The 27,866-nt window shown below is 36.4% G+C and overlaps 1 protein-coding gene across 1 annotated transcript; it reads left to right on the top strand.

Moving 5' to 3' along the window:
* Nucleotides 1-487: 487 nt before the first annotated feature.
* On the top strand, nt 488-8,297 carry LOC104269037 (ADP-ribosylation factor-like protein 5B). Its single transcript, XM_009865795.1, has 5 exons — nt 488-576; nt 1,765-1,912; nt 4,867-4,950; nt 6,440-6,591; nt 7,686-8,297. Exons 2-5 carry the CDS (start codon nt 1,769-1,771, stop codon nt 7,732-7,734), a joined length of 429 nt encoding a protein of 142 aa, XP_009864097.1. The 5' UTR covers nt 488-576; nt 1,765-1,768; the 3' UTR covers nt 7,735-8,297.
* The last annotated feature ends 19,569 nt before the right edge of the window (nt 8,298-27,866 follow it).

Here is a 27,866-nt window from a genome sequence, read left to right as displayed (position 1 = left end):
GACTTTTCAGTTCAGAAGCTGCAGTATTGGAATTCGTCATCTATTAAAAATACAGCTTCCTCTTAGTTTTTACTGTGCAAATGATGGTCGACCCTTAACAAATGTTGATTATTGAGCATTAAATGTTAGACTAATATTTTGTGCAGTCTTTGGATGTTTGGTGATGTTCTTAAGATGATACACTGCTAAGAATTATATTTTTTGTTGTGCTTTTCTTTCTAAAAGTTGGTTTGGGGTTTGGGTTTTTTTGCTTTTTTTTAAATGAACTGATCATATTAGCAGCCGTTAGTTTATGAAGACTTGCAGTACTGACTTTCCGTAAAACTGTATTCTTGGGGAAGATGAAACTTTGGATTTTTTTTTTTTTTCCCCTCTCCTGAAGTCACCAGTATTCTATGTAAGCTATTGAAGTAAAACAAAGATGCAGTTGATTTCTTCAGTAAGGAACAGGGAATAACGAAAATTATAATCACTTTTTTCACTAATTTATTCTTGGCTTTTTTGTGTATATACAGAGCACAAAGTAATCATAGTGGGACTTGATAATGCTGGAAAGACTACTATTCTTTACCAATTGTAAGTATATTAACTATTTTGTTTTTCTGTTTAAATTTTAATATTTATCACTGTTTAATCGTAGGAAATTCAGCTTTGCAAACTGGCAGTATCTCTAGGGTTCTAGATCACATTTTTCTACACAGATTAAATAGTGAAGGAACTGTAGTGTTTTAAAATTAAACTGTACATTTAATAACAAAATCCTACATACAAGCACAAAATGAACTGCAGATTCTTTTGCCATCAAAGCATACCTTTATTTGTAAGCATAGAAGCAATCCTGTCACCAAGAACTGCAAAGAATAAAGTGATTTTTAAATTAATGGAAATTCTAGCCACTCAGCAAAAATTCGTAAAGGTTTCTAGATGTTTCCTGATTCTAGTGTCTAAAATTTATGAGAGAGGCCTCATCAAAATAGTATTTCATTTTTCCTGGGTCTTACCTTAAATATTTTCAGTAACACCATTGCACTCAAATCTTGCCAGCATTACACACATATCTGTGATGAATTCAAGAATATTGGCAGGAACATAATTACTGTTATAATTGTGGAACAGGAGGAGGGTGTAGCCAAATTACTGTGAGTATCTTTGGATGCAAAGGCACCATAAGTACTTCCTAAGTACTTTTGACAAAGTTTAAAGGTAGAACTGAGAATTTTTCAGCTATGTAAACAAACACTGCTTTCTAATTTGTTTTAATATTGAATTCGTAAGTTGAGTGCTCTAATAAATTTATATTGTTTAGTATTTTTCACAGTTCCCCTAATTTAGGATCCTAAGAATATCACCTTCTACTTTGAAACAAGTGCATTTTAAGTATCTGTTAAAGAGTGTCCTTTAAAAAGAGAAGCCTCTTAAACTTAGATGCTTATCCATTTGTCATAAGCCTTTTATGTGCTCAATTTTCATTGCTGATGTCTTTAAGCATATCTACAGTGTCTGCTACAAGAGCACAACAGAACTACATAAACCACAGTTTTTAATCAAAATTCAGATTGAACTAATCTTCTTGCTAAATAACTGCTCTTAAATATTTGCTCTATATCTTTAATTTAGGTGTGTAGCTTTTTGAAATAGGCCTACTTTTAAAATAATCAGTTACACATATTTACATTTTCTACAACACATTTGTTATAATTGAGCTGTGACAGATGCTGTGGATTTTACTGGCTGGTCTTTATGGTGTGATATTGTTTCCTTTAGCTTAATGAATGAAGTGGTTCATACTTCTCCAACCATAGGAAGCAATGTAGAAGAAATAGTGGTGAAAAACACTCATTTCTTAATGTGGGATATTGGAGGACAAGAATCGTTACGGTCATCGTGGAATACCTATTATTCAAACACGGAGGTATGAGAAGCTGCTTCAAAATCTATTCAAGAAGATTGTTTGAAATTAAATTTATTTATTTATTTATTAGGAATATTGGAAGACCTCTATAAAGATTGCAGCTATATTGTTTTTTAAATTCTTTTGAGGAAGAACAAACCCAAAAAGTGTAAGGTGTCTCTGGTGTGCAGCCAATTTTCTGTTATTATTTTAAGTAATTTTCCTGTATGCTTTAAAGTAATGTTGTTTGATCTGTGGTATAAACTGTGAAATTAAACTTTTATCCTAGACTTATCAAAATACGTTTCAGATCAAACAGGGATTTTGCATGGGTTTTTTTAGTAGATGAAATAGTTTTGCAACTTACTCTGCAAATTTGGTGCAGATTTGCAGTGGATAACCTAGTTTCTGTACATCTAGTCTGACATGGTTTTGAAATAACGATAATTAAGGATAAAGAATTAAACTTTCTCTAGGCATCAGTATTTAAAAAGCTTATCAGCTTGTGGCTTTTACCTGAACAATAAAGTAAAGTCTACCTGTGCAATACTCATGAGGTACTGGTAAAAGCTGTCACTGCTGGAAAAGCCAAAGTAGAACTTGGCAACAGTTTCCTTTTGGGGATTTACTTTTTTATGCCAGTCTTTCTGATGCCAAAAGTTTATCAACGCAACAGTTACATGAAATCTCTGTAGCCTCATTTTGAGACCTCTACATTGATGTAAAAGATTTTTTACTTGTTTTCTTACCATTTCTATTAAGAGTAGAGATCTCATGTAGATATTATATAAAAGTATTCCATTCTCCTGTAAAATGAGATCTTCTGTCCTATACTTCTCTTTGAGAGAGGGGAGTTTAGGGGGATCCACCATAGATGTTCAAAATTTCTTACATGCTGAAAGCCTGGCAATGACATCCCAACCTTCATCTAGTGTTTTAAACTTCATTTTATCTAGAAAAGTATGTCTACATCTATTACACATGAGGGTGAAGAGACTTCACCAGCATTATCTGGTACAATAGCAATATGTTCCTGACATTTGTCTCTTGACGATCTTTGGTTTTGGAATTTGGGGAGATGCATATGTTAGTTCTTTTTTTTTTTTTGATCCTTTTGGGATGTTCTTCACCATATTCTAGCTAGTAACTGTTTGAAATCCAGTGCTTTGTAGTACTTGGAAAGAATTTTCCCTTTACTTAGAAGCTTTGTCTGATGGAAACAGTTGAGGAAGAAAAGAGGTCTATTTAGTATGCTAATCCTAGCCTCCCTGATATTAATAATTCCTTTACTGTTCCTCCTCATCTGCTAGACATCTCGAAGTCACAGCAGCTTTAAATTGACTTCTTTTTTCATACTTTAGTGGTTTTCAATAAGCAATAAATTTCCTTAATTTTATAAGGCAAAGTGATTTGGAGCATATGTTGGAAAATTATAGTGGTGACTTCTAATCCTACTTTTTATTAAGCTCTCTTTTTTTTTTTTCCTCTCTTTTCTTATCTGTAAATTGAAGCAATCCAAACAAGATCGTTAGAGTAATGTAAAAATCCCACAAATAAGCTCTTCAGCGCTTACCTGTCCAAATTAGTTTCAACTTGACATGGCTAATTTCCATTCTGTTTTAAGAGTCGGATAGTATTATTACAGAAAGGATGTTAATACAGACTCTAGCGCAAGATTTGAAAGGAGAGGAGAGGGAGCTCTCACAGTTAAATCACGGAGGGGAGGCAAACAAAAAAAGAGCTGTGATAAAACCGAAGAGGGATGGAAAGCTATTCCCATCTGCAAAGAGAAGTGATGGAGTCTTTCAGGTGAATGTAATCTTCTTGGTTGCCTCTCCAGTGCAGCATGTGTTCTGTGTAATTGTATATTTGTTTTTTCATATTCTGTCCATAATTTTCATCACAACATGCTTGATCTCCCTACTTGCTGTTCCCACCCTCAGTTCTGTTAGCAGTGCTTGAAGCACGCTTTGAGCAGGGCAAGCGCTAAACACGGATCAATTGTTTTGGTTTGCATACACATACTGTTGTATAATGCTTACAAGCATTTACTTGAGGATTACCTACTCTGTGGCCTGTCTTTTTTTTCCTGTCTAGTATAAGGCTATAAAATAGAAGGTACAAAACAAGGGGTAGAAAGAGTGGGGTAAAACTGAGTGACATTTGCTTCCCACGCGTGATACCCGAGCAGTCTCTCAGGACTCACAAGTGGGTGGCCATGAGAGTGATGTGCCTGGCAGGAGCAGGAAGCGTAACATCACCGCCGTCACCGTCTTCGAGAGCCTGGGTGGAAGGGTGCAAAGTTTTAAATGAGAGGCTGACTGCACAGGTCCTTCACATTACAAAAATTAAAGTGGTGTGTAACAATGTAATGCTGAGCTCTACAGGTACATAGCTTTCTGAGATCTGATGTGTAATACTTTGCAACAACATTTCTGAAATCTTGTGAGTGTGATGATGCTGAATTGCTAAAAAATGTCCATTTCAAAATAGAGACATTCTTTTTCAGTTTTATAGCTTTCTGAATATACTAGTGGACAGTAATAGTTGTTTTATTGATGACTGTGTAGCAAGTTTGTCATCCACGTTTTAATTGGAGTCCACTCTCTATAGTTGCTTATCATACCTACATCGCTACTTTGTCTATGATGTAGGAGCTGAAAATCCACCAAGGAGATTTCATTGTGGTACTTGAAAGTGGGTATTAATAGCAGTGCTGAAATGTACAAGCACAATCCTTTTTTCTTATTTTTTTTCCTTTTTTTTTCTTATATTTTTTTTAAGCTAGAATCTTCATGTATGATTCCCAAGGCCCTGGCAAAAGACTGTAACAATAAACCTTGTTCTATTTTCTGGAGTACTTTGAAAGTCTGTGTCACTCTTCTGGAAAGACTTGTGGTAGTGGCCTCTTGAAAACATACTTTCTGTAATTTAGTCTTTGTACTTACATACTGTACTATTGTTTTTTCCCCTAGTTCATCATTCTGGTTGTTGACAGCATTGATAGAGAGCGACTTTCTATTACAAAAGAGGAGCTTTATAGAATGCTGGCTCATGAGGTAGGATAATAGTTTGGGATTTTTTTTATTGTGAACAGTCAAATAACATTACATGCTTCCCACGTCAACAAAAATTATACTCTCAGAAAAATATTTCTGAGCCTAAATATGCATGCATGTTGGTCACATTTTAAAACCATGCATATTATAAATAAACAGGAAAATTACTATGAAGCACTTCTATTAGGGCTTGCTTGATTGTAGCCAAGTCACTCTGCAAGTGTTCAACTTGTAAAGTATCTAAAACTTCATACCAATGTAACTGAGTATTACTGTTCTAATCCTTAAAATTAAGGAGTATATCTAATACTATGGATATATTAGATTCGTTTTCCTTTTGAATTATCTTGTTTGTAGTTTTATGTATTTTCTTGAGGACTGTTCTGTATTAGATTACCTAAAGTATGTAAAAAAAACTTCTGTGATCACTCTCAAGGTAAATAAGAGTTGTTTAAAATCTAAATATCTCCCTTTATTTTTGAAAGAAAGGAATTTAGTGCAACACAAGTAATTCTGTGGAGTTCATTTCTCCGAGATATTTACATTGTTTTAAATGAGTTTTTTACTTTATAATTAATGTACTCTGAATCTGGTAATAAGGAGCAAATATACTACCCAAGAAGGTGGAAAGACAACTTTTTGAGGTGAAATTTTCCCATGTAATTCAATAGTTTTGAGTGTGCTAAACTCTGAGATTGTGATCTACCACCACTTGATAACAGTTGATAGGCCTAGACTGGACTACTTTTAGGAGTGAATTTTCAGCTTTGGACCATAAAGGATTGGGTTTTTTTTCTCCTGATGGACAAATAGTCTCGAAATTTAATATACATTTAAATGTGTTGAATACTTAATTACAACTGTCAGCTTCCTGAATATTGCGTTTGTTTACCTTTCTACATTCCTAAAACTGTACATCCCAGTTCTGGTCTCGTTACTGTGTGTAATCCTAGTTTCTATTCAGAAACAAACCAGCTTTTTATTAGTTTCTGTTTTTATTAAAGCTGTTGCCACATGATTAGAGTTCCCTTTTTGGAACAATAGGATAAAACTTACAAGAATTTGAATAGCTTCCTTCAACTGTTACTGCATTAATCACTAAAACTTGTTTAATGAAGTTGTTAGTAATTTCATTTGAATAGTATCTAATGTAGATTTTGGAACGTTTATCCAGTAATAATTCTACTGGTTTGGAGCTTTAGGAAACATTTTTGACAAGACTTTCATTAGATAACATATGAATATGTGGTCGAGACCAAAAGCGTAATCATATAATACATTGTATTTTGACCCTCTGTGTTGGAGAACAATTCTGAATAAATTGGTTTCTTCAGCCTTAATGTAATTAATTTTTAATACAGTGTGTACAGCGTGTCTGCTAAAATTCCATGCATGTAGATTAGTTTGAATAGAGTTCTTCTAAAAACTTTAGTTAATGTAGTAGCCTTTTAGTTCTTTAACTATTATGAATATTCTAAATTATTTCCAGGATTTACGGAAGGCTGCGGTTCTCATCTTTGCAAATAAGCAGGACATGAAAGGTTGCATGACAGCTGCTGAGATATCCACATACCTCACGCTTAGTTCCATAAAGGATCACCCGTGGCACATTCAGTCCTGTTGTGCTTTGACAGGAGAAGGGTAAATGCTTACTTTTTAATGTAGTATATATGGTAAATGAGAATACTGAGTTAGAAGCCTATCGACGCCAATGTGGACTTCCTGAAAGAACATGTTTTTTGATCTTTACAGTGAAAGGGATATTTCAGATTTTTCCTTGTTTTTATGGCTCAAACTCCCAATTTGTGTGAAAGTCTTTCAGCTTATTGTTAAAAACAAAAGAAAACCCAAACACCACGACGAAAGTGCCCACCATGCAAATACGTAGCTGTTGGCCTAACTGTTTACTTTGTGTGCGCTACCCTCTCATTCTGTGTGTCTGTGTAGTTAAAGAAATAAGCTACTTCATCTTCCTTTATATTCTGATCTGCCATAAGCTTCTAAGGTGGTGGTGATGGGGTGTTTTCCTTTCTTTCTTTTTTTTTTTACCTTGGATTTTTTGATAAGCATTCAAACATAATTTTGATGGAAGATCTGACATAAGTCTAGGGAGATTAGCCCTATATGAGTAATGTACTTCAGAAAGGTAAAGCTAAAACATGACATAAATTTGGTTGCTTGATCCCTAGAACCTCAAAAGAAAGCCTATCTTCTGAAATAGAAGATTTTTAAATACAGATGCAAATTGAGTGAGTAAGCAAACTAGATCCCATGTGTTATTGGTGTTGAATATAAACATATTTTTAATTTTGTCATGGGGTTTTGGAATTCTTGATACATTGCCCTTTCAGGAACCAATTCAGTCTGATACCTGTCCACGTCTTTTGGTGTTACTATGTAAAGGTCTGTCTTTCAAGTAAGTAGTCTTTCATGGGAAATGTGTAGAAAAAGAAAAACTTACTTGGTTGTATATATTTGTGAGTAAGCATGTTAAGAATAGTGGATTTTAGATATACGAGGAAAAAAACTGGAAGTGCCAAGTTTCAATAAAAAGCATGCTTGACCATCTTCTTGTAGTTAAGGCCTAAGTAGACAGCTTAAAACACTACTTACTCTCAAGTTTCAGTCCCAGTTCCAACTGATTTTACATAGATGTTTTTAAACATAAGAAGTAGAAAATACTTTTAAAATATTGAACTAGAACAAGTGCCAATATAACATCTCTTATCTTTCAGGTTATGCCAAGGCTTGGAGTGGATGACATCCCGTATTGGAGTGAGATAGCCGCCTTTTGCCTTTTTTTTTTTTTTTTCTTTTTTCCTCAAGAGAAGAGACTTCTATTTATCCTGTGAACACGTACATTTTTTTCTGTACTTCTAGCTGCTGAGGCAGTGACCATGTTTAATTTATATCAGTCAACCCTCAGGCTGTACTTGAATCAAGTGCACTTGAACTGAAACACTAAAGTATTTTCTTACCTTTTTTTAATACACTAATCTTCGACTGGATGAACATACGTGAATCAGTTTTTAAGCATTGAAATTCCTCTAAATATGTATTCTAGCTTTTTCGATTATAGCTTTTTAAAATCTGTTTTATCATTGTCAATATTTCATAGTTCCTCTTTCTAGATAGTTTATATAACTTACTAACATAAATGAGCACAGTTTGTTTAATAATGAAAAAATAGCGAGTAGGTTGACTTCGCTCTGGCATAGCTTTAGCCTCCAAGGATAACCATATCTCCAGCTGGGCTTCCTGGAACATCATTAGTTCTAGCCAGCACAGGAGTTAATAGTTATGAATGCAAATTTTTAAATGCTGAATGAGTTAGTTTTAGTCAATATTGTGGTGTCTTTTAACCTGGTATATAACTGAACTTCTGCCTTAAAAGAAAACTATTTTGTTCTCAGTTTCTCTGAGTAAGTAGTTCTAGGATGTCATTCTTTTCTGATTTTACTTGAAAATACATCTCTGTACAGTGCATAAAAATTTTGTTACTAAGCACTGGTTTAGTCATTTAGAACTCAAATACCTTTTTAAAAATAAACGTCTTGATCATTAGATTTGGAATCATGGCAGCCAGTGTTTTGTGTAGAGTTGATGTAATCTGTTCAAATTTTAAACACTGTACACATGAGCTTTTCCTCACCTTTTAATGAGAGTGCTATTTTCTAAATGAGTGCCAAATCAAAAGGGAAGGCAGATTTATAAACAGTACAAAACCATGGTGCTCTTATCTGTAGACTTCAGAGTGAAGCTAATCTTGACATTTATTTACCTATAATCAAATATGATTTCAAATTCTGTTGTAGAGAAAATATTTTGCCTTAATTTTTGTTTTCAGTCTTACTTACAGGAGCAGGGAACTTTTGATGGTGTTCAAGTTAGATTCATTCACCTGAAATTTAGGAAACTAAAGTTTGAAAGAGTAAAGGGCTTTCATTTGAAAAATAGGCATTGAAATATTGGACCTAGTAACTCTTAATTCAGTTAGAAGGGGGTGAAGTTAATTGAGAGATTAGATGCCAAAAAAAAATAAAAACACCACCAAGCACCCCCAAAATATCTGAGGTGGGGGGAAGATTAAATAAAACAAAACAAATAGTGGGCACCCAATTCCTAGCAGCAGTCCAGGATCTCATTTATGTAAATGCTTGGGAGGCTTTGCAAGAAGCACCGTTCTGCATTTTTGCATGCCTAAAAAACATGTGGAGTCTAGTCAGTTAGCACTATGGTTCCAATAACCAGTGTCCTTTAGTGACAACATGTTCTCAATAAATCTTGAGTTAGTAATTCAAGAATACTGACTTTTCTTTACTAAAATTTTAAGTTTGGGAAATTTCAGTTTGATTCTATTTTTATTTGAACAAAGCTTTATGAAATTTTAAAAGTTTCAGCAAATATGTTGTTGTAAGTGTTAAAAAAGACTTGGAATATGTGTGGAATCAGTGATTGGTTGTGTGAAGTTATATATTCATGCCGGTTAGCAAAAGTCACGTTTAGGAGAAAGACTATGTTGAGCGTCAAGTCAAAATGCTCAGAAAATAATTTACATCAGTGAAAAGCAGTGCTTAAAGAAAAAGGAATGCAAGGCAAGATTAAAATCTGATACTAAAGCTTGCTCTGACATTGATGCGAACAACGGCTCTAGTGTGTGAAAATAAGATTTGTTTTGTTCTTAGGGAAAAAATAATAAAAGAAAAAAATAAAATGATACTGTGAACAAGGTTTCTGGTTTGGTCACTTAATTTCATTTTGCAATTTAGTTTTATTTTCAGGTTTATTTTATGTAATTCAGGATGTAGTCCTAAATATTTATAAAAACCACTGTCAGGTTGTATAGCACTTTGTCTGAATAAAAAAAAAACAAACCTTGATTGTATAGTCTGGGTATAACATTCATAAACTTATAATTTGATTACTAAATCCAGCCTCACCTGAAGTAATACATCTAACTTTGGTTAGGAGGCAATGGTTATATTTTATAACAGAGTAACGAATGTTTTCTCTTAATTCCTTAACAAGATCTCCAAATATCTTTACAGAAGGAAACATTATTGGCAATAAGTATGATTTCTGTCACCTTACTACTTAGTTTTCTACAACAGTTATCCGTTTATGATAGTGGTTTCTTCAGAGCATTTATGTTGTGGTTTGGGTTTTTTTGAAAAAGGCCTAGTGTGGAGTTTGGTGGGGGGAGGGGTATTTTTAATCACCTTCAGAACCTGTTAAACTAAAAGTCATTTGATTAAAGTAATATTTACGGTAGCATCCTTTAGAACACTGCATGTGTCTTTGCCCTGCCAAACGCTGCATCATTTTTGTTAATCTGTATGTAGTAAATATATTGCAGGAAGTTTTTGCACTCTTAAAATATTTTGCATTTAATACACTGTTCATAAAGAACACTGTTAATCACCTTGTCAGAGGAAATTACAAAGTAATTGCAAAGTATCACAAAGATACTTCTTCTAAATAACCAATTTTACTCAAAATACAAGGTATTATAATAAAGTAATTGATATACGTGCTATAGTCACTTTATAAAATCAGACCCATTGTGTTAAAATAATGCATCATATTATGAAAGAAATAGTTCTGATTTGTTTAGCAGCCTCTACGAGCATGGACCTTTGAGCAGTTTTTGTCACGCTTGGATGGGGTTGGCACGATCCGCTTTGTGAAGGGAGTCTTTGCAGAGTTCTAAGCTCTTTTGATTAACTGAATTTGCTTAGTTTATTTGAAGTGGAATTAAGCTTTACAGTAAGACTTTCTCCAATGTATTAGGCTGTAATTGTTACTAGGTAGTTCCAGTAGTAATTTTAATATTTCCTTCCCTGTTAGTGCTTTTAAGACTGAATAAAGCCTGATTGCATAAAGGAAAAATAAGCTGGCTGATTGAGTAGTGAGTGTACTATCCTTCATAGCTTTTTTTTGTCCAGCTGACTTATCTGCTTCACTAATATGTGATAAGTGAAAGCTATATACTAAGGAAAAAAATATATTTTGTGAGAATAAAAAGTTACTTTTCCTATTGTACCACTGAGCGCAGTGAAGTAGGTCATTTGTGGTTGAGAAGGAAACTTTCCTTTCTTTACAGTTCCCAATTACTGTAGCGTGCAAATATTCAAGTATTCTCTACTATAATTTCATATAGTGAATTTTGAAAAGTTCATTTGCTCTTTGTAAACTGAAATGCCCACTGTAAAATAAACAATTTGAATGTTTTCAGTTTTGAAAATAATATTCTGCAGTCAAACTGGTAATTGTTTCACCATGTAAATATTTTAGCAGGTGCTTAAATAGGGTTTTGGGGTGGAAAAAAGCTCTGGTGAAAAAAGTGTTCAATTTTGTGCTCATCAGGTAATGTTTTTAAGAGACTGTGCCATCATTTGTGCTCTCTTTTTTTTTCCTTTAAAAAAATAAAAGCTTCTGGGCGAAACATGATTTATAGCCAAATATTTACAAACAGGTCAGTAATTTGAGTTGTGAAAATGGGAGTGTGGGATGAGAAGTAGAGCACAATTTCTGTTTTTCTCTTCAATCCCAACACTGTTTCGAAAGGATAGGCTTTAAACAGGAGATACTTGTTCAGTGTCTTTGCCTCATGTTAGTTTCGACCTTTTTAATGTAGCATGTTTTCTTTTTCTCAGCAATTCCAAAAATCCTCTCAAAGAATAAAGGGGGTTGAAGATTTTCTCAAAGCAGAAGGGTCAGAGTAGTAACATAAGTTTATGTGCTTATATTTACATGCTATTACCCAGATGTGATGGCTTCTCTTGCATTGGAGTACAGCTCCACTGAACAGTGGCCTTCCTGAAACCATACTTGTTATTATGTGTAAAAAACAAACCAAGAAACTTTATGTGCTTTAGTTCCTTAAGTTAGTGGAAAGACAAGCATATGTTAAATGAAGAGAAATCTCTGTGAATGTAAAACGACAATTAGAGAATTTGAAGTAGTTCAAAACTTCTGTAAGACTATGGAAAAGTCACTGTAGCTTGTCAAATCTGACAAAATATTGCTTTGTTTTCTGAAAACTAAACCTGGAACATGTTAGCTTTCATCAGCACAGAAGTTCTCCCTTTGGCTGAATACAACTGCTTTGTAATTTACTTCATTAAGTGCAATGTTCAATCTGTTCAAGAGGTCCTGAATCTGAATTGAAGGGGTTTTTCACCATTCATGAGTATGTTCATGGCAGTTTGCGTTAAGACTGTACTTTATCTTAGTACTCATCACTGGAGGTCAGGCTTAGGAAATGAGCTGTCTTGATTTCTTGATGGTGCCTTACGAAGTTCCATCCTGTCTCTTAAACTTGAGCACTTGTCCTTTTACTTTTTTCTTCCCTCTACTCTCCCCCTCCACTCCAAGGTATCGTTGCCTTGTGCTGTCTTGTCTAAAGATGCTGACAAAGGCATGTGAGGTACTGTAAGGAAGAAAAAATAAAAGTCATATACTGTAGGTTTTCAAAGTAAGCTTCATTTTCCTCATCCAATCTCATTTCACAGTTACCTCCCTTCCTTTTTTTTTAAGACACAGCTTAACTAAGACATGTTCGTGTTGACCCTCTAGCCCTGAGCAGTCTTCATTTGCAAGGCGTGGCTGGGCAGTCTACTAGCTGGATGTTCTCTGGAACCTGGACAACAGTTTCTGGTTCAGGAGCCCAGAATTCCTGTAGCTTGGCCAGGTAAGCTCTGCTGACTTGGGGCCCGTGTCACAGGTTCCTCCAAGCGGGCCCAAGTCGTGCCTGTGGGTGCTAGCACTTCTCTAGTCACACTGCAAGTTCTTCTGTATCAAGTTTGTCTTATTATTTACCACTGAGATTTTTCCAATGAAATGTGTGCTGTTACCTTGATCTTGCAAGAGACCTTCCTTTTTTTTTTTTGTTTTCTGTGAACAACAAATTCCATAAATATAATATCTAGATCTATTCTTTTGCAGCAGCAGCAGTATTGGTCTAGTGTCAAACTTCTCTTTGTGCTGTGCAAGCATATACCATGTTCCAGTTCAAAAATTAGGGTGTCGTATACAGATTTATATTATACTGCTGCAAATACGTTGGCATGTGTTCCTTCCTTTGTTTAGTTTTTGAAATTTCTTGCCTAGGTGGTAAAGAGCCAGGTATTCTTTCTGGCTATTTAAGCATATTGCACACAATAATGGGAAGAGGTCTTGGGCGGAGCTACTCTGTATTTTTTTTAAAAATGAAAATGAAATTAACTGAAGAGTTGTGTGTTAATTTGTAGTGTGCTGGGGTTTTTTTAAATTTTTCTCCTGTGGTGAAGAGGTATCAAGGTAGAGTAACATTGTCACTTCAGTGTAGGTGTTAGGGAAAGCACTTCCTCTTCAGTCCCTTCACTGGACCAGAATCGGAGCCCGCGTTTTGTGCACCTTAGCCAGTTCACGAAACATCTTGGTTGGCTGCCTGCTGCCTTTCGTCCCTGGAGAAGCTCCAACTTTGATCCTAAAGAGACTTCTTTCACATAATTTCATCCGTGGGAAGCACGGCTCTTTGTTTTAGTGAAGGATGTTTGCTTTAGTAGAAAGTTCCCTTTCAAAGTAAGAGCAAAACAAATCCAAATGGAAGAGGAGGAAAAAACTCGTTTGGATTTCTGTGTGTGCATTTGACTACACTCTAGCAGTTAGCTGAGTAGCGCTTTTCTTTTGAAGAGTTTGCTGTGTGAAAGAGCCTGGAAGGAAGGAGCAAGGAGAGCAAAAATGCAAAACGTGACCACAATGCCAGCACTGGCAATAGGAACTTGCATCTTGGAACATCCCTTCTTTTAAGATTAACTTAATGACCTTTAGCCGTTGAGTGTTTATTTTGCTTTGTAGGGCAGAGCAACAGTAAGGGGCATATACTGTGCACAGTGCGTGGGGCGTGTTTTTACACACCAAGTTTCTGCCCTGCCCACTGCTCAGGCAGCAGAATGAGGTCCTGAGAAAGCTAGTGCTTCGTGTGAATAATGCATCAAAAAGCAAATTCTGATACTGAGCTAAGTTTTCATAATACCAGGTGTGATGGAACTTTGCTTTTTCTGACTTTGTCTGTTTCTAGGACGACAGACATCTCTTTTTTTATCTCTGTATTGGCTGTTGATAGCTGCACACTCTTTATAGCAGCATAGACCTTGCACTGTTAAGGTATCCAGGAAGATCCAAAGGCTTTTCATATAGCTGAGTAGCTCAGAAGATGTAGCTGTGTGTTACAAAAACAAGGCTTAAACTGCAGGGCATTTAACTGAAATTTACTTTAGAAAATTTTAGGGTGATGCCAGAATTAAACTGTTGCACATCTGGTCTCTAATAAAATAGTGGCGCTGCTCTTCAGTTAGGTTTGTTTCTTGGTAGTTATGGTAGTCTTCAATTAAGCTGATTTTTTGTTTTGCTGTGTAGGAGTAAGCATTTCATAACTGTGAAGACAATCCTCTGTTTCTGCACACCAGTGTGTGTCCCCTAGATGGCAGGAAAGGATCACTTTAACAGTGCCAAACCTGCATCAACTCCTGTCCTTCTGCATCGACCTGAGGGGTTTTAAAAATGTTTGGTAAGATGAAGTTGTTGTGTATTCCTAGCTAAATTGTGGGCGCCATTCTTAGATGCAATGGAGAAGGCACAGAGAGGAAAGTTGAATCACTTCTGTGGGAGGGAAGCTTATGGTCAATTTTGAATAAATCTGAAATTTGATTTTATAGCTAAAAAGTATTTTATATTCATCATTTATGGTTAGAATTGTATTCCACACCTCTTACTGTTTACCCATCTGAGAATGGAGGCAACAAGAAATGGAGTATAATTCCTGACATTTCATTTTTGTAATAGCCTGACTGCTCTCCATGACATGCCTTATTTTCTTGAGCTCTGGTTGATTGACAGTTGTTCCTCTAAGGCTTGGAAAAATGTTACTGCTCCTCACAAATTGCAAGGCAGATGTCTAATGTTCAGGAGCTATAACGTTTGAGCTGTCAGTTGTACCTCGAAAACATATCTTGCTGCATGTTTAGCTGTGATGATGGTTTGTAGTCTTTCCTATATACTCACTATATTTAAAAGCTAAATTCAGGTAAAATGACAGTTTCTCTGCAAGGTTTAGATGATTTTTGTTGGTACGCGGTGTTCAAAATAGCAGTGGTCTCAATGAGCAGTACCACCAACAGTCTTTCATTGCCCATCTCTTTCCTATTGTAGCTGATGTAATGCATGTGAAACTGTGAAAATGCTTATTTCTCATTTTTTTTTTTTTACAACTTTGATTGGTATTTAACAAAGATGTAAGAAATTAAAGAGCAAAGGAATGTAGAGTGGTACCAAATGTTGAAAGCTTTATGTAAATAAGTGAAGTATCTGAGGCATAGTTGTTCCTGCAAGGTTTTTCTTTCTCTGAAAAACACAGATGGGGTGAGAGGAGGAACTGGAATGAAGATTCAAGTGCAGTGGTGAAATACTGCTGCTTGCTGAGGAAGGGTTAGAATGGAGCAAGGAAGCACAGTGTGGTGTTGTGTCCTGCTTTCAGTTCTTCAGTAATTATGTCATTTGGAAAGGTGTATGCATTTGGTTTATTTTTGATAATTCATAATAAAAAAGTTGAACTTTTTAGCAGGATAGGATGCCAGCTTCTGTTGATGACTTTGATGAAGACAGTAGAGTTTGGGCAAACTTGAGTTATAACTGAGGCTTGGTTGCCAGTGCAAATTCCTGTCAAGTGTTCATGATCACCTCCTTGTACTGGTGAAATGAGGATCTTCAACTGTACTTCTTGTATAAAATGGAGTTCTAGATTAATTAAAAAAAAAAAAGGAAAGGTACCTTTTAGTCAAAAGGATACTTTGGACACAGGAAGGACACCACTTTTCTCTAACTAACTCAGAGGAGGTGCAGTACCACATCCACTCCTCTAGCATCCAACTGTTTGATACTTAGAACTGCCTTTTATCTAATTGCTGATTAAAAAAATCATCTAAAACCAATTTTTCTCAGCTTATTTGTACTTTGCACATTACTGTTTCTATTTCAGGCCTGAAGAAGTATTTATATAAAACATTGCTCAGTATGTTCCAAACACAAAAATATTTGGAAAATTGTTGGTCTAATTATATTTTTAGAAAGACACAAGCAGTAGAAGTGAATGTGTTAATTCGGTGTGCGTATGTAGTGTCAGTCTCCTCTCGTGCTCGACACCTTGCAAAATACTTAGAAAAAAGTATTTCTCCAAAACTGTTGGGCAATATCAAAGGAGTTTCAAGATGAATGGTGTGCAGTGAGGGCAGAGACAGACAAAAGTGGAAGGAAGCTCAGGGAAGCAGCAGCAGTGATAGGATGTAGTTACTCCATGACAAGCAGTGCTGCATATGAAAAAGAAAACAGACTCTTCTTACTCATCTGTTTTTGCCACTGCTTCTTGCTTTATATTTCCTCCGTTCATCCTTTTCTCATCACTCATTTTACTTTTCTTTTGCACATCCAGCAGAATTCAGGCAAGTTGGTTCTGTCTTATTCTCGTTAATTAAAACTTGGAGTTTCTGCCAGGTGGAATGAGACTGGAAGCAGAACTCATTCCTGCTTACAGACTCATTATAGCAGCATAGACCTTGCACTGGTGAGGTATCCAGGAAGATGAAAAGGGATTTCATATAGCTGAGTAGCTATAGAGCTACCAAGCGCAAGGTAGTGGCAGTGCAACCAAAGACCTTGCAACTGAGGTGGTAGACTAGAGTTCTAGAAGCAATGTTAATTTGGAGAAGACGGCAAAATAGCTCTCCACCGGTCCCTGCTAAATCTTTCCTTCATGACTTTGCAAAGCCTGATGTCATCATATTTAATCGTGGAACAGTATTCAGTCATCATCTGGGCAGCACATGGGCATAACTGATTGTCTGTAAAATACTAGGAAATATGCACAAGGGGGAAAACCAATCTTCGATAAATGCAAATGGGAAGCTGTAATTCTGTCTTCTAATTTTGTGGTCTCATATTTTGTGCATTTCCTTTCATACAGTCTAAAAAGAACTGTTTACATTATTACTATTGACAAGAGTATTGCCTCATAATTAGCATTGCCTTTTTATGTTCACAATGAAAGTTACTGCTGGCCAAGCTTCATCACAGGTAGAACTGATTTGTACTGTCTCCAAGGGCTCGTTTTCCATACTGAAAAAGAAGTGATAAACAGTGTGGGACACCTGGGGAGGGGGTGAAATCTGTAAGACCATCTTCTTCCAGCTCTTCTCTAAGGATGTTCTGTAATGAAGTGATGAGCAAGAACTTTTTGAAACTCACTTTCTGTTTCTGCAGCATATCTTTCACAGATAGTTGCAGAAGTAACTTTTATGTACAAGTTGTATCAAAGAGTTTAATGGATAAAACTTCAGACATCTCTTGAGGTGAGTGGGAACAGTCATGACCTTGCTCAGCTGTGTTTTGAGTCTGTAGAGTGAGATCCCATTCTGTTCCCAAAGCTGCCTGGGTAGATGTACTAGCACAAGATCACACCAAAACCACACAAACTTCAAGATTTGAACATTTTTCTAAGCTGACCTATAGATCTTCAAAGCCCTACTCAGAGGCTTCTGTGCTGTACAGTGGTGCATGGTGCATGATGCACTCGCTGTGTCCAGCGACAATGAGGTGGACCTGCCTCCAGAGATGACTGGTCTCACTACACCGCCCTCCAGAAATGTCCAAGATTACCAGTGAAGACACTGGAAGCTAAAATGAAAAGTACAAAGATAAAACGATTGGTTAAAATTGTCATATGTAACCACTGGCCTTCTGGAATTAAATTGATAAGAAGGCACTGTTGATCAGGAAAATGTCTCCTGAGTTTTTTCAAAGAATCTTAGAAAACATATTTCAAAAATAGTACTGCTATAACTGATAGTTACTTAAGAATATTTTAGTAACTGGATAATAGTGGTCAAAATCCATGTCAGTTTTAAGAAAAATACAGCCATTTTCTTTACAAAACAAAGCTATTGTTTCTGGTCTCTTATTTTTCAAGACCGCACTTTTTAAGCAGTGTTGTCACTGAATCATTTGAGTGCTTACAGTTTTTCCATCAGCTTCTCCCACATCCCCTTGGAGGTTTCATTCCTTTCTGTAGACAGCAGACCTAGAACAGAAAGTTCACTAGTTTGACCAGAGTCAAAAAGAAATTGCTGTCAGATATTAGGCTTGGAGATTTGTTGTTCTAATCCCATGGTGACAAAAGGGGAGTCTGGTCAAGCTTTAAAGTTTGACACTATGTCTTCAGTCAGTTGTTGGGGAAAAACTTTGAATGCATTTCTTAAAAATGGCACAACTAGAAATTTGGCACAGGTTTCAGCTGTGTATACTACAGTTAAATGGAAGCTGAAGAAGCCAATTGAAAAAATAAGATTCAAACTTATAGAGAACTATGAATGCCTGATTTATTTTTTTTTAAGATATGTGTCTTTCCCATACATGTAAAGGAGATCAATGCAGAAACATATTGTAGTCTATCCAGTGAATATTGAATAAAATTAGTATTGATCCTACAAAGGCCCAAATGCTATATTCTTAGCCTTGCTTTTCCTTTAAAATATTCCCTTAAATAATTCCCTCAAAACTCTTAAAATATTTTCCCTTTGCTCTTTTATCAGTAAATTGCAAGACAGTAGCTACTAGATAGAATCCGTTTTCAGTTTAGTAGGAAATGTAATATACTTCTGCTCTGGAGGAAAATTGGAAAGTAATTAATGTGGAATTAAATACTATTGCTTCTGTGAAAATAAACACAATACAGGAAGTGTCTGGGGACTTGCGGTAGGATATGTAATCCAACAGTGCTCATTCTTCTTTATAGAACTATCTAATTAGGAGTTAATGAACAAAATATTGGACTGCTTGCAATTCCATACACTGATTCTTTTTTGCAAGTGTTGTAGGCAGTTTCTTTTGCTTCTAGAGAATCTTTTTATCTCTTCGCTTTCTTTTCAGCTGCAATGAAAATGGGTTCTTACATTAATATGAATTGTGTATATCTGGAGAAGAAGCAATTAAATTCAATACCTTCTTAATTCGGTTACTGGTCATATTGCCTCTTGCGCAGTCAAGACTGCTTCTGCTAGATTCACAAATATTTCTTTAAAAAAAGGGTTATCTTATATATGAGCTGAAATAAGGAGGGGGCAAAAGTACATCTAAGGTCAGACCATTTTTGCCTCATGAATCTGTGTCTGTCTTCTGCTGTGCAACAAATTTAGAAGCTTCTTTGGGAGAGAAAGGAATTCAAGGTTTTTAATTGTGCTGAGCAAGTGCTAGACAAGGGGCCCATGTGTGAGTCCTAGGATTTACATTCCAAACTTTTTCCTATTGTTCTATTGACTTCTTGTCAGCTGGGATTTCTCAGCACTGAATGCAAACTCTCTAAGATTCCTGGGCAGAGACGGTGTTGGTGACAGAGTACACCATGGCATGCTGCTGTGCCCTGTTTTCACTTTGCCATGATTTCTGGCTTAAGTCAAAACTCCACAGATCCTGCTGCCAATTACAAAGTATAGACACGATTTTAGATTAAAAGCTGTCCAATGGACTTATAATGTGACAAGTAAAAATTAGCTGTTGAACCTATGAATCTACTTTAATATGCATACTAATGAATTCAGGGTTATGGAAAAAAATACTTGCAAGATTCATAAATATTTGATTGCTTTGGAACGCAGATGTCAGTGGCTTTGTTTTTAAAGCCTAGTACTAGAATCAGAGAGAATTTTAATATCGCTAAAATTATGCTAAAATGCCGTTGGAACTTCAGGCAGAACAGATCTAACTTAGGCTAGTAAATCTACTTCATTTCAAAGGAACAGAGCAATAAAACTCTTGAAGCAGGCATTACCTGAAGGTAATTGACTGCATCTATGAATTAAATGTTCCAAGGAAAAGAGAAGACTGCTTCTAGCTGACAAGGTCAATTATCCTTTCACTGCATCCTTTTTGGCTGGTGCTGACATTTTGCATACATGCAAAATTGTTGAATACATCTTTTGAGACCAGAATATTTTGGAGGGTTTTGTGTTTTGGGTTTTTTTTGTTGTTATTTGTGATTTTTTTAATAAAATTCCTATTAACTATTTTTAAAAACATACACATTAAAGAAATTTCCGCTGGAGTAATGCACAAAAGCAGTACTAATCCTATGGCTATATGCACATTTTCAAGTAGTAGTTGCGTACGTGTCATCACCTGTGGCTGGGTGAAATCTTATTATGGTATTTTTGTGTTTTGTTTTTTTAAAAAACTTTGGTGGAAAAATTTTGCAATACATGGAATGTTAAAGGTTGGTGTTCCCAATGCTGAAACACAGACCATGATTCATCTTGTGCTTTGAGATATTTTTTCCCCCTTTGGTAATATTGCATATAGATGGTGCCTCTTCCCTTACCTTAATTTCCTGTTCATTTACTTCATAAATTTCTTTGATTTGGAATAAAATCTTTATTATAACATTTGAGTTTCATCTGTTTTCCTGCAGCTTTTCACTAAAGAACAATAATTACCATGTCCTAATAACGACATATGTCCACTTTCAACATTTTTCTTTTTTTAGAATTGGTAGCCCATTCACTTTTTACTATAATGTTGTTTATTCTTTCCAATACATGAATGATGCCGTTTCCAGCCCTGTTCATGCTGTTTATACTCTGCTAATATTTACATTTGCTTGTGAAATCATGAGATCCCCTTTATTGTTTTACTTTCAAAGTGATGGGCATATTCTTGCTGTATCTGTCTGCCACACAATCTAATGTTCTGTAAAAATGTTGTCTTGTTTTGACTCAAGGGTTCTCTCCCTGTCTCTCATATTTTTTTATGTTTTTTTGTTGTGTTTGTACATAGTAAACTTCGTGTGTAGTTGAGTGATATTTTGCTGGGATATTTATTAATTACTGAAATAGTAATTCTGCATTTCGTTGTTTAGCATTGCCCTACACTCATTTTTTTTTTTTTAAATCTAATCCCTTCTAGATCATCTTTAAAACTCATAAGTTTATCTTCTCAGTCTTTAGCTGGAGACTCCTGCTGTTGCTTACTCTTCATACAAGCTTCATGCAAGCTTGCAGTCTTATGGCTGTCTTCCTTTCTTCCTTGAACCCACTTGTAGTAGCCAGAAATGCAAATTCTGTTTTAAACTTTGTTTGTTGTCCTTCATGCCTCCAGAATGTTTCAGCTCTTAAGAAATATTCAAAGTATTTTCTTAGCTTCATGTGCTCCCTGGTACCTGATTCAAAGCAGGTGCCTGCTTTGCTGGCTGTCTTGTGGAGTGTTTGAGTAGGTGTGCAGAATGATGCTGTCTGTAGTGAAACGGGTAGGGAAAAAAGAAGAGAAAAGGTCTTTGAGGTGGAAATTACTTGGATCTGCCCAGGTGAGGAGTCTGCATGAGTCAGAGGGCACTGCTCTGTGGCAATTGGAGTAATTGAAGCTGGAAGATATTTTTAGAGCTTCTTTAGTTCAGTGCTTGGCCAAAAGCAGGGCTGGCTTGAAGCTTAGGCTTAGAGCCTTGTCCGTTTGTCTTGGTCTGAAACTCTTAGGGCACCGAGTGACGGTACTTGCCCACATTAGCCACTTCAGCTGCGGTCATGTCTGCATGGCCAGGGCATCAGTTTGAGCATTCCTGTGGCTATGCTGACAGTTAGGGAGCTCATGTGACTAAAAATCATTTGTTAAGAGACTTCAGGAGAAATAATGGCAATATTGGTGTTAACACAGTCTTTCCTGGGTCTTCCTGAAGGAAGTGATGTGGAGAGATGCAGAAACAAGTAACTTCTTTGAAAATGCACCGACTATCCCTTCTTCATTCCCCTCACAATGCACACACAGGTGAATGATGCAGGAAATCTCTGAGCACATGAGAAATTTCATTAATGTAAATTGTGTTTTGGAAGAATGGACAATGCAATCAGCATCTATTCAATTCTTTTTACTTCCTGAAACAACCTCCAAAACAAAATTAAAAAGCAGTGTGATGTCTCAAATTTAGGCTCCGCGCAGAAACATGGTGGAGAAACAAGCATTTGTTATAATTTCGTCAAAGCTCACTGGAAGCCACAGGTCAGTTCAAATCCGAAGTCTGGTGTTGGTGTGAAAAATGTGTGTAAAATTCAAACCCTGGTGTTTACCAAACAAACAAAAGCTTCACAAAAGCTACCAGCCCTGGATCTTGCTCAGCTTTTCCATAGCCTAATGTTAAGCTCAATGACAGCCTAAACATTCGCTCCGGTTTATTCTTTGTTACAGAAAAACCTTTAATTTAGCCTCTAGGAGATTTGAACTTGCAATGGAGAGCTGTCACATTCACTCTGATTCTACATGCAAATCTACTAACTCTCACAGCTGTTCAGTGCTTTAGACTGTTTATAAATAACCTTAAAATGATTTCTGCTGCACTGCATCAGGTTTTCAAAGTATATAGCATAATAGGATAATTAAATGTCATGGAGATCAAGTTTTAGCAATAGTACTTTGAACTCAACAACCAACTCTATTTCAGAGATCTCGCATTTCTGTTTAGTTCTTGCTTTTTTCATCTCAACAGGGACAAGGTAGGCAAAGGAAATGGCGGGGGGAGTGGAGCTGGGAGAGTGCATGGCAGAAGGGGAAGCTTTTTAGGTATAGCAAAACTATGCAAGGTGATATTCTATAGTGTGCAAAAAAAGAAATAGAGACCGACCTCCAATTTATTTATTTTTTCTGTTCTTTGTAATGTTCTGAATGTTTTTTTCTATCACTTCTTTGTTTCTGTCACTTCCTTCTCCAGTTTCTATGTGAAGCATCAACTCAGAAGATTTGGAGTTTTCTTTTCAAGAGTTGTATATTACGGTGGACCTGAAGATAAGCTTAATAAATTGGGCTGTAGGAATATCATCGAGTATTATAAATGCAAATGCCATTCTCATATCAGTAATATATATTTTCTATGTATTGCATGCTTTTTTCACTTGAACAGTTACAAAACAGTGCTCAATAACCTGACACTGGGCAAATATAGACAACGTATATTTTAAATTCTTCCTGCCTTTTATTCATCCCCCACCATGCTTCAGCTCCAAGCTGAAGCATAGAAGGTTCCACAAAAATATTAGGAAAACTTTTTCACTGTGAGGGTGACAGAGCCCTGGCACAGGCTGCCCAGGGAGGTTGTGGAGTCTCCTTCTCTGGAGACATTCAAAACCCACCTGGACGCGTTCCTGTGTGACCTACTGTAGGTGATCCTGCTCTGGCAGGGGGGCTGGACTAGATGGTCTTTTCACACCATTGTAGAGCAAGGATTGCAGGAGTGATTGATATGTCGAGTTAGCTCCTCCTTTGGCCAAGAGTGAATTTGTCATTCAGCAGATGCCCTGACAACATGTGCACTTGTGTAATGAGAATTCTGACAGAATTTGCATGGTTTATTCTGTGTGCATGTGATGTTTCAAACTGATAATCTAAAATTAATTTAATTCTGATGACCCTTTCACTGAAGATGTAGATTTTGACCCCTGTTGCTGGTCAGTGGTCTTCCATGATAATCAGTGAATTGCTTTGTCAGCTAATCATATTTTTTACTGTATACAGGATTATTCAAACTGCGAAGGTCTCACACAAGATTATCTGCTTATCATTATCAATTTAAAGAAACAACAATGAACTGGAATAAATTAAATTCACCAAGGAGGCACAGTGTAGTTTTCTATCACTTGTAAAACAACGTCATGTTGGTGAGTTAAATGACTTGTGAAAATTAAGTATTCAGCATTATTTCCAATATCTTAAATATGCTTTACTGAGTTAGAGACTAAGTTTATCAGCAATTATCAAGCCTCTTAAAACTCTCAAGGTTCTGCTAAACACAGACCAGAACCAAATAATATTGCTTTTGTGTTTTGGCTTTGAAAGTTAACAAAAGTACTGCATCTGACTTAGTTTATGAAACTTGAGCACCATTTAAACTGTCTTAACATTGAGCATGCATTTTTAAACATTAAGTATATGTTAAACAATAAAACCTGGTTTATTTCCATTGTATATACCACCTATTGTATAACAAATAGCTTCTAGTGATTTTGCTTAATGGGGGGTACATCCTGTAAAAAGAGTTCCATCAGAAATGTTTACTGGCTTGAACTACATGCAGCTGTGCTGAGCTTCTTGGGACTGCAGACTTTGCTATCTGTAGGGGTAGTGTCTCCTTAAAAATACATAAAGCATAAAATTTAAATTGTGTTTAAAAATGAACAAAACCATGAACAAACACAGCTGTGTTTACATGTGTATTCTTTGTTGCAATCTCCCCCTGTAGGTTTATGTCTGTCTTCATTCCCATAAGAAAGAGGAAGAGGAGATAGTTTCAAAGAAATTAGTTTATTTGCTTTTTTAAAACACATTAGCAGTTCCAGTACTTTCTGTGAGCAAATTAAGACTTTTTGTCTTTGTCAACCCCAACCGAAAACATGAGACCCAGCCCAAAAAGTTTAAAATAAATAGGATTGCCTTAAAGGAAGCCAGTAGGTCTAGTGATGGTGAAAATATTGCACTGAAATGTCTCTAAAACTGCTTGGATAGTTGCTAAATGTATATGTTAGAGCCAGCATATTATATCCATTGCTAATTACGTTTCAAGTCTGCACAGCAATCTTCAAGGTGTATTTCATTAAGATGTTAACAGATTATCGCTATTTTGAGGAGGGAGCTATCTTAATGTAATCATTACCTGTTAAGTGAGAGTTAAGACAGGGAGTAGTAAACTAGACTGGCAATCTGGTAATTCTTATTCAGGAAGTTATGTATAAATGTTGATGTCTCAGCTAATTTTCTTCTCCTGATTTGGCTGCTTAATCTCCCATTCACTTTTCGTAGTGAAATGTTTATTCAACCACTTCCTTTACTAGTGAATGCTATATGGAAGAATGTGAAAAACATGTCATGTGAAAGGGCTGGAGATGCAACATGCACCAGAAAGCTTTAGAGCAGTTAGAAATTATTTGCAGGCACAACTGAGGCTTAAAAGACCTCAGTGACGTGACTAAAATTAGCTGCTCTGAGAGGAGTGTGGGACAGAATTTCTTATGAGGAGCTTTTCCAGCTTGGTGTATTCAGATATCAACTTGAATTCAAATCTGGCATGGGATACAAAATGAGTTTGCACTCTTGTCCTCAGGGAACATTTATCTACACACCAATGCCAGCTTGTAGTTTGGCACAGCAGTGGTGAGAGAAAGCTTTCTTAATGGCTGCCTGCTCTTTATGGGGTTTCCTTGCCATGAAATCAGATCTGAGTAAATCGATCTCATTCATCATCAGGATGAAATATTAGGAAGAAAAAAAAAAGGTATCTGAGAGGAATTTTGTACAGAGTTATTTAATGATTTAAATATTTAAGTGATGTTATTTTCTTTTTTCTTTTTATCAAGCACACAGCTTGGAACACCACTTGAGAATGAGTGGTAAAATAGAAGAAATGTGAAATATGTGCTGGAGTTCTGCACTATGGAAAGAGGACTTCTTAAAAGCAGAGGTATAGAAGAAGGAGCCTGGTGATGGTGTCTTTGTGAACTGTTCAGAGGAGTTGGTAGAAGGTGTCTGAGCAATGGAGGAGCTATTTGAAAGTGGACAGGTTTGTCACTTTTGAAGCAGGTTGCAGATATGAACAGGAGAAGGCTGATCAGTACTTTGTAGAAGGCTTAGCCTGTGGACCCCATAAAGGAGTCTTTGCTTTGCTGTCTCTACCTTTCCTTCCTGAAATGAAATATTAGAAAACATAGACTGGTATGGACTGTCAGTATTGAAAGAACCAAGGAATCCTGCCTCATACCGTCAAACAGACTAAAAGTAAACTTCTCCCTGCGTGTGCCCTCACCTGCTCCCCTGTCCCAGCACCCCCTGCTTGGGGGCACTTCAAATGGTGAGAGGGAGCCCACTCTAGCAACGCACTGTGGTAACAGCCAAGCCTAGACTGCAAGAGCCCAATGGTTGGGCTGCCCTTAAAAACCTGTCTGTCTGTTGTGCAACACCTCTTCAGATAGGTCGCCACCAGTCACAACCAATTTCGTATAAACTAAGGGCAGCACACAGACCAGGGCTTGTCAGTAATGGCATGTGTATATTGCACTTGTAAATAAAGTGATGCTCAGCAAAGTCATCCTGATGTTTTGTCATATAGCAAAACGACAGCGAGGGGAATCTTTGAAATTATCTTGAAGCTTGCAGTCAAATTCCTAAAGGTTAACCAATGCCTGTTAGAGCCAGGTAGTTTATTCAATCAGAATGCAAGGTGAGTTTGCTGAAATGTTTCTTCCTAGCACGTCATGCTGAAGACTTTGTGTTTTGCACTGTTCTAAGAAATTGCTGTTGTTAATAGTGAAGAATGGCTATTAAGGTAGTAGCAATAAAAGAAATATTAAAATTAATTTTCCTTCTCTTTTTGTTTCCCTTGGGCTTGCAAATGTGTTTTCTACAGCAAATAAATAGGTAAGATAAATACTTTAATAAAGATGTAAACAGTTTCTTGATAACTCATGAAAAGTCAAATAATTGGGAAAAAAATTACAGTAATGGCTGAATTTAAAACTCTTATATTACTAATAGTACCTCCTGCCACTAGTGTTATTGATTTGATCTATGAATATTGCTTCCCCTCTCTGGCTTATTTCCCTACCTGAAATATAGGTAATAATGATAGTTTAGAAACTGGTGAGAGAACTGAAGCTGACAGGTGCAGTAGAGATACTGAAGAGATTTTAAATCTAATCTATATGTTCCTTCCTATGATATCCCTATCCCAAGAGACGTTGCTCCCTCCCCCTTTCTCTATCTCTGCTCTGCTGTTATCATGTGCATATTGGGACTCTAAATTCATTTTTTCTGAAAAAAAAAGTCAGAAAACTCCACATTCCAAACAAGATTCTAGTTGAATGTGTTGCGTAGTTGTTCTGAGAAGGGCCGTTGAAATGTCCCAGAAACCCTGGACAAACGTAAGCTCTCGTAATAGCCCTGGCAGGGCTATTATGAGAGCTTACGTTTGCAGGTTTGGTCAGGAATACATTTAGTGAAACTGTACATCTCGCCAGCTAAGGAAGATGTTTGAGGTTCAGATCTGGTGTATTGATGTAGTTCCCATGCTGCTTTCTGTGTATTTTTTCATTTTCTTTTGATCAGCATTTCCTGCTACTCTGATCTTTCCCAACCACCTCCTCCCGTGGCTCACACGAGCAAGTGGATCGCGCTATCAATAGTACGTCAGTCCATGATGCACCATCATTGTAGAATTAACATATGTTGTGCTTTGATCTGTGTAAAGGTGTAAAGCAGTTACAAGTTACCTGGTGTATATACTGACCTGTTCCAGAATCAGTGATCTGCCTGAATAAAATTGTTAAATTGTTAAAATTAACAGAGTGATTGTCATATTCTCTACTGGAGAGAAAGCTGAATCCTCTTTTCAGTCTGTAGCTAAAATGTTCAGGGGGGAAAAAAAAGAATGATTACATTTATACATTCAGTCTTCCCCAGGCTACAATTGCTTTTTTTTTTCTTTTTCAGAATCAATTGCTAAAACCCCTACATGACAGCTGCTCTTAATAAAGCTTAGACATCGTTTCAGTGGGCATCGAATAGGCTTTTCATTTTCATTCTGTTTATTTATAAACAAATGAATTTTCAGTCCTGTTATTTGCAGGTAAAGATGTAACAGTGGTCAAATCTCAAATAGTTTACATATGTGCTTTCGTCACAGAGAAGTTCCCCCAAGTTTGATGTGGGAGATTTTACAGGCTCAAGAGGATGCTTATCCCAGGATTTTTCTGGACATATCATAGTCAAAAGGAAAAATCCTTGGAAGCGCTTTTTTTTTTTTCCTTCCTTCACCTTGATATGAACAGAACGAGTTTATTTTATTGCAAAGTGAGCCACTGGCT

The sequence above is a fragment of the Apaloderma vittatum genome, unplaced genomic scaffold (genome assembly GCF_000703405.1).
Source record: "Apaloderma vittatum isolate BGI_N311 unplaced genomic scaffold, ASM70340v1 scaffold9513, whole genome shotgun sequence".
Classification (NCBI taxonomy): Eukaryota; Metazoa; Chordata; class Aves; order Trogoniformes; family Trogonidae; genus Apaloderma; species Apaloderma vittatum.
Note: the sequence above shows the minus strand (reverse complement) of the source record. Positions and strands in the feature narration are given on the sequence as shown.

Bases quoted from the DNA above. Each gene is read 5' to 3' on its own strand.
- LOC104269037 (XM_009865795.1), top strand. From the start codon at position 1,769: ATGAATGAAGTGGTTCATACTTCTCCAACCATAGGAAGCAATGTAGAA. The intron at 1,913-4,866 runs GTATGAGAAGCT...TTTTTCCCCTAG, and splicing joins CCTATTATTCAAACACGGAG to TTCATCATTCTGGTTGTTGA. The intron at 6,592-7,685 runs GTAAATGCTTAC...CTTATCTTTCAG, and splicing joins TGTGCTTTGACAGGAGAAGG to GTTATGCCAAGGCTTGGAGT.